Source organism: Tupaia chinensis, unplaced genomic scaffold, assembly GCF_000334495.1.
Source record: "Tupaia chinensis unplaced genomic scaffold, TupChi_1.0 Scaffold000546_1, whole genome shotgun sequence".
In the NCBI taxonomy this organism is placed as follows: Eukaryota; Metazoa; Chordata; class Mammalia; order Scandentia; family Tupaiidae; genus Tupaia; species Tupaia belangeri.
In genome coordinates this window covers 637,139-651,813 of record NW_006160058.1, presented here as the reverse complement: position 1 = coordinate 651,813, position 14,675 = coordinate 637,139, and the positions used below count along the sequence as shown (strand labels likewise).

The 14,675-nt window shown below is 36.7% G+C and overlaps 1 protein-coding gene and 1 long non-coding RNA gene across 2 annotated transcripts in view; both read right to left on the bottom strand.

Moving 5' to 3' along the window:
- The window catches only part of LOC106735848 (uncharacterized), a 111,443-nt gene extending 105,323 nt beyond the window's left edge, over window positions 1–6,120 (bottom strand). The window contains exon 1 of the long non-coding RNA XR_001371049.2: window positions 6,030–6,120. This is a non-coding gene — a long non-coding RNA (uncharacterized LOC106735848). The remainder of the gene's footprint in view (window positions 1–6,029) is intronic.
- LOC102471472 (cGMP-dependent protein kinase 1-like) overlaps window positions 6,121–14,675 on the bottom strand; it is a gene marked incomplete at its 5' end in the record, with an annotated part of 641,417 nt that continues 632,862 nt past the window's right edge. The window contains 3 exons of the mRNA XM_006157547.1: window positions 6,121–6,124; window positions 6,796–6,890; window positions 14,085–14,162. Of these exons, the coding sequence (XP_006157609.1) occupies window positions 6,121–6,124; window positions 6,796–6,890; window positions 14,085–14,162 (177 nt within the window). The remainder of the gene's footprint in view (window positions 6,125–6,795; window positions 6,891–14,084; window positions 14,163–14,675) is intronic.

Below are 14,675 nucleotides of genomic sequence, written 5' to 3'. Positions count from 1 at the left end.
TGAGTAGTATTCCATAGAGTATATGTGCCACATTTTTTCAATCCATTCACCTGTTCTCAGACACTTGGGTTGATCCCATGACTTAGCAATTATGAATAATGCTGCAATTCTTCCAGGAATAATATTCAACAACTGGAATAGTTTTTGAAGAGAAGGGCTCTGTTGACAGCAGCATGGTATTAAATGCCACTTAATACAGAGCCTCAGGGCTGCATTTGTCATCCAGAGGTCTGTCACAGTTGTAAGGAGGCCAAATCTCAAAGACCCAGAGGCTATGACCTAAGGGAACTTGGAGATCAACCAGCTCAGTTGGCTTAGGTAAAGTTTCAGAAAGGGGAAAGATTCAGAGAGATTAACTGGCTTACTCAAAGTTGTGTAACCAGTAGTAGCTGGCTCAAAACCTAATGCTATGTAATCATACCAAGTGCTCTAACCTTAGCCAGGAAGTAGCAGGATGTTTCTGTAAACAAGGTGATGATGTGATGATGTTGATGAAGATGAAGGTGACTGGTGGTAATGGCACCAACTAATTATTTTGTGGCACTAACCTAAATTCTAGGTACTCACCCAAAGGCTTTATACCCCTTGATTAATTCTCATAACTCACAATTAGGTTCAATAATAATCTCCACTTCAAGAAAAAAGAAAGCCTCATAGGAGCTCATCATTGGTAAACATTAGAGTGGCAAGGCAGGCTGACTTCTGAGCTGGAATTCTTTTATTTAATAATTATTTATTTATTTTATTTGTTATTTTTATTATTATTTTCTTTAATTTGACCAGAGAGAGAAAGAGAAAGTGAGAAAGCAAGCTGCCAGGTTCAGGACTTGAACTGCAGTTGGCCATGTATGAATCCAGCACCTCAACCACCATGACACCTGCCGGCCCCCTGAACTGGAATTTTTAATCACAAGTAAGCTGAAGACTCAAATGTTAAGGGAAGGTGGGGTGGTGAGTAGTTCAATTCCATCTCCATCAGGTTCAATTGATCTTATATATTTCCCATTACTGAAGATGCATAGGGGCTGTTCGGCTCAGATTTTGATCTCATCTAATGTTTATGTATGTCCTATATGATTTCAAGTCAGAGATACTGAAGCAATACTAAATCAAAATGCAGAAGGCTTAACTAATAAATTATTGGACTAAACCTGAAGTAATTTCTTTTAAACATAACTCTGTTTAGAGAGAGGACTTTTGTAAAAAGTAAAATAGTTTGCCCTCTCCCTGGTGTTAACAAACTTGTATTACAGAAAAAAAAAAAAAAAAAAAAGAGAGAAGAAAAAGAGAAAATAAAGATGCTCAAGTCAAATATTGCAAAATTTACTTTATGCCAACCACAGTGAAAGAATAAGAAATTCCAAATTTTCTAGTATGAGATGGTATTGGTTAATGGATATCAATAATACAGTTTATAAGATGTTTAGAGTCAGGACTGTACTGCCTCCATCTGACAAGGAAGGGAAGCTTGTTATTTCTGGAGAAAGAACTCACAGGGGTTGAAATCTGGAGACAGGGCACTGAGTTCACACCTCAGCTTGTCATTTAATTACCTACTGTGTGCTTCAGCAGTCCTTGTATTAGGCACTCTCAGATATAAATAAAGAACAGTTGAAGACATATTCATTTTACCCAATCACAAATTTATCAATATTTTAATGATTTGTAAGAAAGTAAAACAAAAAATTCCAAGTGCATATAACTTTTGTTAGTGAGTAAGCTGCATTCTGAAATGCTGTGAAAAGTGAGAAATAACTCTGCAGTGGGGATGGCCATGCCACAATCCTTTCTCTTCCAATTTCCTTCTGGGATTTTGGACATGCACGCACATGCACCTGGTATGATTTTCAAGTCACTGGGTCCAGGACTTAAACCATGTCCAGCCATGTGAGAGTCTAGCACCTCAACTACCAGGCCACCTGCTAGTTTTAAAATATACTTTTTCCTGCTTTTCTTAAAAAAGATGAGATGAGGTCACATTCTTGTAAAGTACTCATAAGTAGCAGTTTAGTAATTGCCGTTGTCATTATACAAGGCCTTCCAGTTTGCCTCCTGCTTTATATATCTTATTTTACTTATTTATTGATTGTTATGAAAGTCATGGTGTACTTTTCTATGCAGAAATGCATCATGGGTCCAGCAGATGGCATAATAATTACATTGCTGGACTCCCACATAGTTGACTGTGGTTCAAGTCCCAAATCTGATGTCTTGAAACTCATGCTAGGCACGTGTGAATTAGTGCCCAAGATCCTGAGAGGAGAAGGGATTGCAGTGTGGCCATCCCCCTGGGGGGGGGGAGTGATTTTTCACTTTCTGTCTCTTTGTCTCTCTCTCTCTGGTGAATGCATGTGCCCCATAGCAAAAGTCTCTCTTAAAAAAAAAAAAGCATCATGACTTTTCTGGTGACCCAATACATTACTGACTTGCTCCACTTCCCCACCCCATAGTCAAGTGAGCTCACAACCCCTCAAGCACAATTAAACAAACTCAAATATTGAAGGTGATCAAGGGCAGAAAAGAAGTTCATTAAAGAAGCTCATTCATTCTTTCATTCATTCATTCATTCATTCATTCATTCAATAAATGTGTGTTGAATCTGATAAGTGCAAGAAGCTGAACTCAAATCAAAATATAAATATTTGAGTCTTCTTTTCATTAAAGTAATATGCAGTCATAGACAGGGAGAAGCTTACCAACATGTACATATTAGAGCTGAGAACCAATATTGGTGACTTTTAGAAAATGGAAAAAGAAAGTATGAAGAACACCAATAATTTAAAGAATCCTGAAGGATGAAGATTTTAAAGATGAAGATGTAGTCCACACTGTAAAACCATGGCTGAGAAGTGAAGTCAAATGAAGAAAAGAAAGACCATATTATAAGGTGAGTTGGAAATCTTTGGTGACATTTAAGAAGGCACTTAAAATACAGTGATAAAGCCAGATTCAGTAGTAAGAAAGTGAGAGTAAAAAGGAAAGAAAAAAGAGATGAGGGGAGTAACAGGTGGGTCGATGTAAAGGGTACTGTTGGGGGTTGGATACGGATAAGGAAGTGGGTTGGCCAATTTATAGTCTGCAGGAGATGATCGATAAAAAGGACTAAATACGTACAAAATAAAATCTTGGCACCAGACAGTTCACAAGAATAATCACGTGCTAGAAAAGATTTAATCTAGATAGAGTACCATCAATTTAAATTTTGATGTCAGAGCCAAATTTGGCACCTTTTCCATAAACCATATTCCCAGCATCACTTCCTAGAACAAATTCTAGGAGGGTATTTTCACCATGACAATTTTCTTTGATTGGCACCAAAACTGAGTTGCAATAATCTACAAAAGAAAATCTGCTGAGGTCTAGGTGTAGCAGTATATGCTCGTTGGTGCCGCCACACACAGGCTGAGGCTACACAGGAAGTTCAGGTTTGATTCAGCCCACCGTAAAAGCAGATCACGGTGGGTATGACTTTAGTCCTAGCTATTTGAGGGGCCAAAGCAGGGAATAATGATAATAGTGAGACTCTGTAAAAAAAAAAAAAAAATCTATTGATTCTCCATTGTATCTTATTTTCTGTTATCCTACTTGCAACCTAAATCTGAAATTACTTCAAATGTCTCTGGTTTGGGACTCTGCTGGAAATGACATTGTTTTCCATTTACTCTTAGGCTGTTGAAATCAGGCGGTATCACTCTACTCTGCTGTCTACAAATAAAAAACTCAAAGGACAGACAGATTAAGGTACAAATGTTACATTCATGCAGTTTATGCTAGGAAATTCCTGTGTATTGCATTTTTTGTGTACCTAGACAAAAATGCTATCTCTTTGACACTAGAAAAATCTTATGGCAAGTACATATTGATCATATAAAGATCAAAATGAATTCAGTAAAAGAAAGGAAGAAAGTTGACTACATTCAGTTTTGAATTTTCATCAGGTATTGTGACCTGAGTAAGAAAACCTCTTGAGGGACCAGCAAATGGCATAATGGTTACATTGTCAGACTCTCACATAGTTGACAGTGGTTCTAGTCCTGGACCTGGCAGTTTAAACTCATGCCAGGCATGTGTGCATGCGTGCCCAAGATCCCAAGAGGAGAATGAAGGAGAAGGGATTGCAGCATGGTCATTCCCCCCTTGCTTTATACCTCTCTGTCTCTCCAACGAGCACACATGCCCTATGACAAAAATATTTCTCTTTCTTAAAAAAAAATCTCTTGAGGTTATCGTTATTTTTGTTTCATTTCTGTAGCTGTGAAATAGTAAGAAAAAAAAATAATAAAACCTGCCATCTGATTGTGGTTTGAAAAGAAAAACTCCCTATCTATTCACAGCATTTTTTTTTTTTTGGAGAGATTTTCACTGTAGGGCGCGTGCGCTCGCCAGACAGACAGAGAGAGACATAGAGACAGAAAGCGAGAAATCACCCCCCAGGGAGGATGGTCACGCCGCAATCCCTTCTCCTCCATTCTCCTCTCGGGATCTTGGGCACGCACGCACACGTGCCTGGCGTGAGTTTTAATTCACCGGGTCCGGGACACGAACCGCGGTCGACTACATGGGAATCCAGCGACATAGCCATTACACTAACTGCTGGTTCCCATATTCACAGCATTTTTAAGCAAAATTCTTGTAATATTTCTTTTTAACAAAGTCACAATTTGAAATGCAAATGAAATTGTTCCACATCTTAAGAGTGAGTTGGTACCAGCAGATGGAGTATGGTTACATCGCTGGACCCCAAAGTAGTCAAATACAGTTTAAGACCCAGACTTGGTGCTTAAAACTCACGCTGGGTGTATGTGTCATACATGCCCAAAATTTCAAGAGGAGACTGGAGGAGAAGAGATTGTGGTGTGGCCATCCCACCTGGGGGGGGGGGGATTTCTCACTTTCTGTCTCTCTGTCTCTCTGGTGATTGCACGTGCCCTACAGCAAAAATCTCTCTTAAAATAAATAAAAGAGTGAGTTACTATCCTATTGCTGCTCTACTCTATGAGATACTCTTTCATTTGAACTTGATACAAAAATAAATATTTATTGGTTATATCTTATTCAGGTAGGGTTTGAAAATGAGGGGTTTTCAAAAAAGGTTCATGGAAAAATACATATTAAGAAAAATTTCACACAGGTCTCAAAGTTTTTGTACCAAAGCAAGAGAGTACTTTAATTCCATTTTGCACACACTTTTGGAAGCCCCAACATAGACATTAAACACTGAACTTTGAAAAGTCCCATCTATCTTTACAAATAATTCAAATGTATTGCTTATTAGAAAACAAGAGTAGAATAACCAAACACATTTGTCATGCCTCCAGTAAAAAGTCAACTCAGTTTTTCTTTCATCATATGGGGAAAAACTCCCATATGCCGCTGTATCTCCACGAGTCTGACCATCAGAGACCACCCACAGTGAATCCAAACGTGAATTACCTTCTGCTCCCACCTCCCCCTTCGTGGCTCCCACAGTAACAGCAATGACACCCACCACCCAGAGGTGAACTCTGGAAAGGCTTCACTGTCTTCTGATTCTTTTTTTTTGTTAATCAGGTTTAGGGATTTCAGAAATTTCAACCAATCATCTCCCTGTGATTATGAATAAAATTGTTCTATGAAATCAGTTTAGCAGAAAGTTCTCCCTCCTTTGAAATTGTTAGAGATTGCATTATAAAACACAAAGCTAGAAATATTTCCTATTAAAACAAGAGTGACTCACTAGAATCTAACTGATCAGTCCCACAGCCTATAGAAATGGATTATGAGTTTGCATGGAAATAAATAAAAATGATCCTGGGGTGTGTGTCACACTGGGTAAAGTCTCTTTATAATCTAAATGATGTACAGCGATTAAATGTATAATCATTAAAATTAATAAATAAAAAAATTATTAAAAAATGATCATCAATGGTCTGTCTACACCTGATATTAAGGTAGACACTAAATGAAGAGCCTATTTTGCTAGGAGCTCAAAATCGAATATGGAATTTATGTAGTACTCAGACAAAAACTGTAGCACATGATCTACTTACCCCTGCAAGGCTTTCTCTCCAAACCAGTCTCCTTTTCCTAAAGTTCTAAGAAAGATTGGGTCTTCACTTGGTGAGTCTTCACGAGTTACATTTACCTATGAAGAGAAAAACTGAAAGTCAAAATCCCCTACAAACTCACAATGAATAAATGAACACTCATTGATGAGGCTAATTCTACTTATTGTTACTAATTTTTATAGAGAGAAAAAGTTTATGGTTCAGCCCATATCGGTAGCACAATGCTTGGCAATGCCGGAAGCCATGTGGAAGACCTGGGTTTGATTCCTGGGGTTCACCTGTGCACACCAGATGCACGTGTGTGTGTCCATGTTCCTGACTGGCTGGGAAAACTGGGCGGGGGAGGACCATGGTGTGAGACTCTATTGAAGGTGCTTCTCTCTTTTTCTTTGTCTCCCTCTAGCTCATGAAAGAAGCTATCAAAAAATTCTAAAACATCACCTTTCAAATATTAAGAAAATTTAAATTACATTATTGGGCCAAGAAATATCACAAATTCCCTGCAAATCATACCTCCAAATAGTTTGATAAACTTTCAAGTTGCTTTCTAGAAATAATATATTTTCGGGAACCAGCAGTTAGAGTAATGGCTATGTCACTGGACTCCCACGTAGTCAACTGCGTCCCGGACCTGGTTCGTGCCCCAGACCCGGTGGCTTAAAACTCATGCCGGGTGCGTGTGCGTGCGTGCCCAAGATCCCGAGAGGAGAATGGAGGAGAAAGGATTGTGGCGTGATGATCTACTTACCCCTGCAAGGCTTTCTCTCCAAACCAGTCTCCTTTTCCTAAAGTTCTAAGAAAGATTGGGTCTTCACTTGGTGAGTCTTCACGAGTTACATTTACCTATGAAGAGAAAAACTGAAAGTCAAAATCCCCTACAAACTCACAATGAATAAATGAACACTCATTGATGAGGCTAATTCTACTTATTGTTACTAATTTTTATAGAGAGAAAAAGTTTATGGTTCAGCCCATATCGGTAGCACAATGCTTGGCAATGCCGGAAGCCATGTGGAAGACCTGGGTTTGATTCCTGGGGTTCACCTGTGCACACCAGATGCACGTGTGTGTGTCCATGTTCCTGACTGGCTGGGAAAACTGGGCGGGGGAGGACCATGGTGTGAGACTCTATTGAAGGTGCTTCTCTCTTTTTCTTTGTCTCCCTCTAGCTCATGAAAGAAGCTATCAAAAAATTCTAAAACATCACCTTTCAAATATTAAGAAAATTTAAATTACATTATTGGGCCAAGAAATATCACAAATTCCCTGCAAATCATACCTCCAAATAGTTTGATAAACTTTCAAGTTGCTTTCTAGAAATAATATATTTTCGGGAACCAGCAGTTAGAGTAATGGCTATGTCACTGGACTCCCACGTAGTCAACTGCGTCCCGGACCTGGTTCGTGCCCCAGACCCGGTGGCTTAAAACTCATGCCGGGTGCGTGTGCGTGCGTGCCCAAGATCCCGAGAGGAGAATGGAGGAGAAAGGATTGTGGCGTGACCATCCCCCCTGGGGGGTGATTTCTTGCTTTCTGTCTCTATGTCTCTCTCTGTCTGTCTGGTGAGTGCACGCGCCCTATAGCAAAAAACTCTCACAAAAAAAAAAAAAAAAGAAAGAATATATTTTTAGGAAATTTAAACCTCAAACAATCCTCATAGCCATTCCCATTCTCCTATCTTCTATGAGACAACTACTATAAATAATGTTGTGAGTAACCTGCCAGTCTTTCTATAAGTGTTTACATAATTGTGTTTTCAAAATATATGTTGAAAACTGTAAGCAATATGTATCACTTTACAACTCACTATTTTTCTCTCATTATTTATTTAAGCATTGTTTTATTTATTCCATGCTATTACATATAAATGCAGTTTATTCAAATTTATTCATTTATATTCTTAGCGTCTTATTCCATTATATAAAAATATCTATTTAACAATTTTTTGAAAATAGGCCTTTATATTTTTTCCACCGTTTTCTGGGATGAACGTGCTTTTACCCATCTCTGCCTGTATATGCTTACCTATGACTTTCCCTAAGAAGAAGTCAGCCTTCAATCAAAGGCCCATCACACTTTCACGGTACCTTCCTGCAGGGCTCTGACCACATCCCAGACGATCTATTTTACATGTTTCACTGGGGAGGATTTCTTCTTTTAAAAACTATATAAAGTACCTGCCTGTCTCTTTTTCAGCCATAATAAATACTACATCCTTCAAAGAAAGGGGTATTTCTTTGCCATTCTCTACAATTTATAATAGAAACTAAAGAAAATGCTGTGAATTGTTTAAGAAAAGCTTTATTACTGACCAGATATCCCAGCCCAAGCAGGACTTGTGACTTGGTTAAGAGCCCACAGAAGGCGAGCGACAGTGTTTTGTTGTTGCACGAATGAAGACATAAGTGGAGGACGTTGTGCTTTTGTGTTAATTCGCTTTCCCCACAAGCTCTACTAATATTCATAATAGCTGTCTATGTGTCACCCAGAAAAATTAAACAGTTAAAATTGGCCTACCTGGAAAATGTAATGAAGTAGAAAAACTAATTTCTTGAGACAATGCCAGACATTTCAAAAAACACATTAAAAAAAATACTGTGGTACTGAATCTAAAGATTGGATGTCAAAGACCAGAATTTCTGTAAGTATTGAGAAGGTCTGTGCAAAGTGGAGAGAATTCAATTATTATTCTCCACTGATCCGTTTGATTACTCCTCCACACAGTGTTTCAAAACCGTGGAAACTCAGTTTTTAACAGTCTTACTTACCATGAAGCTGTATCATAGAGACACTAATTTGCATGTTGATGAAGCTTTTATAGACATAGAAGCATTAGTAGGGAGTCTTATTTAAAATAAAGGTTACTGGGCCCCTCTTCCTGAGGTTCTGATTTATCCATTTTAATATAAGCAGGTGAAATTCATTGCCTCCATTTGGGTAGTATGCACTCATATCCATAGAACTTCTTATTTCTTCCATACTATGTATGTAAGTTAGGTGATTCTTTCATTACATATTACAATGTAATAATAATAGGAATAAAGTACACAATAAATGTAATGTGCTTGAGTCATTTCCAACACACCCCCACCACAAATGTTGGTCCCCCAAAATTGTTCTCTGTGAAACTGGTCCCCCAAAAGGCTGGGGACTTCTGATCTTAAGGAAATACTTGTCACGTTTCACTATAATATATACATACACTTATGTATACACATACAAATTAAATTTACACAAGAGAACATTTTTCATGTTCAAAAACACTGAGCATTGTATTAAGCCAGTATGTTTAACCAACATGTTTAAACACTGTTGATTCTATGAAGCAAGGCCATGTAATTTTTTCCTTTAACATTTCAATAACATTACTGGAAGGTATATTTCTTTGTACCAAAACATAGTGGTGATTAGTTAGGTTCTCTCTACCAACTCGAAATTAACACGGATGCATTCAAAATTTCAAAATGTGTCAACGTTTTGGAAAACTGAAAAGTGGTTAGGTTCTCTCTACCAACTCAAAATTAACATGGATGCATTCAAAATATTGAAATGTGTCAACGTTTTGGAAAACTGAAAAGTTATCCATAAAACAAGGTTCACAAAAGTTAAGATATGTTAAGATGATTGGTTTATTTTTCAGTACTTACAAAACCATGCAAATTTAAATAGCATTTAATGGGCAAAAAATGTTGAGTCATGCTTTTTCTAATACTACTACACAAAGTATAGTGAATACAACCAGAAAAATATAAAATACATTTCAATTAGTATTGGAACTTAAACATTTTTGTCTACCAATCCTGTCGTACTTTGGTTCAGCTTACTATGGAGAGAAAGTTCATTTCTCCATGCAACAAAACTACAGAGACAAGCAGAATTGTTTGGTGCTATATAGTTCACTGCTGAGGGAGAAGGCCAAGTTTGCAGACAACTGGAATAGACTGACTAAAGTATAGAAAACGAATTCAGCTTCTACCAGTGGCAGCACCAGGCACTTTAGACATCATCGCCACTAGCTTTCTCCTGCAAGTGTTAGAAAAATTGGTTTGTGCAGGTTTAATGGGAACTTATCTCATACCGTTGTTCTCTTTGTGTGAATGTGCTTAATGGAAGAATAAGAAATGTTTTACACTTAAATAAATGGAATTAAAAAGGGAAAATCCATCTAAAGCTCTGCAGCCTCCTATTGTGTGTCTCCTACCCTATTTTCTAAGAAAAAGCCAGCGCAGATGTAACAAGGAAAAATATCTTTGCCAGGGTCACATTTCAAACTTTTTAAATATATGGGAAAACAAGCTGGCATCTGTATCTCCGAAACAAAGCAAACGGTGTTAGAAAATTCCCTTTCTATAGCTTATTTTCCCGCTGACCTGAACCTCTCTCTTACTCTCCGTCTCTCTTTTCCTGTATCTTGCCATTGGAGCTTAAGTACGCTCCCATGCTGCTTTTAAGACTTCATAGAATGATGCTAATACGTTAGTTACACTTAATATAATTACTGTATTAACCTACAGTAGCTCATTGTATAGTTAATGTATCAACATATACTATATTAATTACCCTATAATATTAGAGTAGTTAATTTGAATTTAGATCACAAATAGGATTAAAGACTACCACATTGGGCTTTGTAGATAGAGAACAGTTCCACAGAAACAGAAAAAAAAAATGTACTCAGTATTTCTGATCTTACTAAACTCCTACTAATTTTAATAATATATCTGTCTATGTTAAAAAAAAACTAAAAGAAATTAAATTTATTTCATCTGTAAACAATTACTGTCTCTTCTTTTTCAAAAAGTGTATCTTTTCCTTGAATTACTACAATAGCTGGGCCGTTTAAGACCACACTGAACAGAAGTGGTAATAACGTGCCTCTTTCTATTTAAGTGTGAAACATCTTTATTTAAATATAAAACATATTTTATTCTACCATTAAGCACTCCCATACAAAAAGAAACCTAATAACAAAAACTTTGAAGTAACTCTTTTCTGAAGCTGAGTTAGTTCTCTGTACTTGAATCAGCATTAATTAGCACATTTTCTTTGTTAATGGAATTATTCTCTCTCTATATAAAGCCCAGTACAGTACATTAGTCTCATTTTCTAAGTTAAAATGAACAAACATTATAGTATACATTATTATATATGATATTCTTTTATGTTTATATATTATATAATTATAATTATACTATAATTATAATCACTATATGATTAACATAATTAAGGCTCATAGCAACTAATTTTAGTGTCCTGAAAATTGCAGTTAGAAAAAAATCTACACCTGGTTTTAAAAACAATCTCGAATGTGTGAAGAGAATCTCATATATCATTGCTACTTCTCTCCCAGAAGTCCCACAGTGCTCTGAAATATTGCCAAGAGAACTGGTGTCTGTGGTGTCATTCCCATGCTATTTCTATTTATACTTATCACAAAACTCATAAAACAGCACCACTAGCGCACCTGACTTCAGCTAAAACTAGTTACAAACCACTACCTTTTTTTAGAGAGAGAGAGATTTTGCTATAGAGCCTGTGTGCTCACTGGAGAGACAGAGAGAGAGAAAATAAGAAATCACTCCCCCAGGGGGGATGGTCAACTGCAATCCTTTTCCCATTCTCCTCCCAGGATCTTGGGTACTCACGCACATCCTCCTGTCTTGAGTTATAAGTCACTAGGTCTGGGACTCGAACTGTGGTCAACCATGTGGGAATCTAGCAATGTAATGTAACCACTACACCATCTGCTGGTCCCAACCACTACTTTTCTTTTATGTTTATTTATTTCATTTCTTTCATGAAAAAGAGAAAATAAGACAACATCCACAATAGGAACTCCTCACATGTGATCCTTTTCCCCTCCCTCAGCCCTCTGGTTAGCCAGGGTCATGGTACACACATGTGTATGTCCTCTGGGAGCCTAAACAGATCATTCGTGTGGCTATAGCATTGCAGAATGGTGTGCTACTGTCTATACCGCAATGGCTGGGCCACAAGTCACTACATCTTTCACGCAGTGCAGGAACTTTGGGATCTTTGAGTGGTCACAAAAGCCTGCCAGAAAGCCATCTCAATGGATAAAATCATCACTCCATGATAGCACAGAATTAGCAATGTAGTAAAGGAAAGATAAATCCAGTTCACCAAGATAAAAGTCCCCTTGTGACCAAGTGAATAATTCCTGTCCACAGACAGTTTCATTTTTTCCTGACTTTTTAATCCATATTTAATAATAAAACAGTAAATGGTAAGCTCTTCTAATCAATCATAGAAACTAAAAAATAAGAACCTTTTTTTCATTTGCTAACACTGGAAGACACAAGAAGCAATTTTAACCAAACGGTAGTCAAACAGGTCATTCATGATACCTTTTTTTTTAAGAAGCTAGTCTCTGACTTTCTATCTCAAGCTTGTGGATATGAGTCAAAAGAACAGGAATGATTTAAGTATATACATTGCTGAGGCCAGAGATGGCCTGGTGGTTAAGGTGCTGGACTACCACATGGCCGACCAGGGTTAGAGTCCGAGACCTGGTGGCTTACTTTCTCACTTTTCCCTGTCTCTCTTTTTCTCTCTCTGGTGAGGGCATGTGCCCTATAGCAAATTAAGAAAAACAATAATAATGATTAATAAAATTAAATAATTATTTTGAAAATATACAAATTACTTCCTTCATTTTAGTGTGATATGCCATTGGTGTAAATATTGACATCCACATACCTTAAAAATTAATCCAAAATAAGAATAAGATTACCTAAAATGTGATCCAACACAACAAGTCCTATAATGTTTTATATACTCTGTTCACTGTGGCTCTATAAACCTCTATTTGAGTTATGGGAGACCAGAATCATTCCTTTTGATAAATTAGAAGAATACATTTACTTCATTTTTTAAATATTTTAAAAAATTGTAATAGACTGTATGTGCATGCACGAGAGACAGAAAGAGAGAGAGACAGTCTCCATATGTTCTGGTCATGCCATGATTTCTTTCCTATAGTCCTCTAGCCTTTCATCTTGGGCAGTCAATTGATGTGCCTGGCATGTTTCAGGCAAACCAGGCCAGGGATTCGAACGGTGGTCTTCACATGGGGAATAGTTTAGCCTGAGCAGTGCATACTGGTGTGCCAGAGTCAGTCCAAATTCACTTCATATTTAAAAATAAAAACTAACCTATAAGTCCTCATCTACCTGCATGTCCTTATCTATATCTTTTGATAATTAATACAGATATAGGAATTCATTTTAAAGATAATTTATGATAAAGAAGCATAAGTTCAAATTGTAGATTATAGGGCAATGACACAAATAAAAATATTTATAAATTTACTACTGAGAAAAATTTAAGGCATTTTTAATAATACAAGACTAGACGATCTAAATAAATTTCCATTTCTAATTCGCCTACTTTTTCTTAGTTTTAAAGCAAATTACAATAGATTCATATTGTTGAAAAACTATTAAAATAACAATACAAGGAATAAAGTATGATTTTCATTCACATAGCCTATCTATCCCATTTTAACTCTTCCCCTATAGTTTACCATTTTTAGTAGTTTGTTAGTATCTATTCATTATTTCTTATAAAATTACAATAAAAAAACAAATATATTTATATCCTATTGCCCTGACACTGGTAAATAAAACTTGAGGACACTAAAACTTGCAGGTTTCATAGCAGTAATCAAATTTATGCCATATGATTTCAAAGTCTAGATGTCTTGTTATCTCAGTATTACTGCTGCTACCAATTGGATGGATTTTCTTTAGTAATCTTTGATTTTCTTGTATATTATATCATTTTAATTATAGAGATCTTTCATTCACACAGGAATACTAGTAGTAACTTGTGTCTTGATTATTGGCATGCAGGCTACTTACTGATCTTCAATGTTAAACCTTTTCTTCCTTCGGCCTCACTTTTTAGGATATCCTTTATCAAATATTTCTCTCTTAGGCTCACACAGCACAAGACTGCAGACGTGTTCCTACAGGGGTCCCCTGTGCATCACTGTTTAGTGCCACCAACTCTTACCTTTCCTTTGCTGATGATAAAGAAGGTGTCCCCTCTTGCACCTTGCCTGATGATGTATTCCCCATTTTCATAGTGAGTCTGAAAAATACAAATAGCAATAGAAAATGAAATTAAGACAGGAGTAATCTACCCAACAGTTCAACAACTTCGAATAGTAGCTCCCAGAGATGCATTCATCCTGATGGTATTTTACCCAGGCCTAGAATCTATCTTCATTTAAAAGTGAAGAATAGTCAATAAATGCAACAATTATACAGAGAGAATATCTATAGTGCTCATTTAGAAAAACTATTTGTTAATGTAATTTTCTGGGTGATTACATTTATATCTTTAAATTCATTCACCTCAATTGTTTGATGAAAACATTCTTTTCTCCCAACAACTGAGCATGAAATAAAAGAGCAGAGTGGTTAATTGAACTGGTCTTGTATTATTTTGTTATTCTCATTTGTGTCTTAGTATTCTCATAATAATAGTTTTTTCTTTCTCTCTCTCTCTTTTCTTTTTTTCTTTTTTTTTAGAAATATTGTGGCATCTAAAGGTCTTCATTTGAAACCAGGTTGATTTTTAGTGTGGGTTAGATGGCTCTAG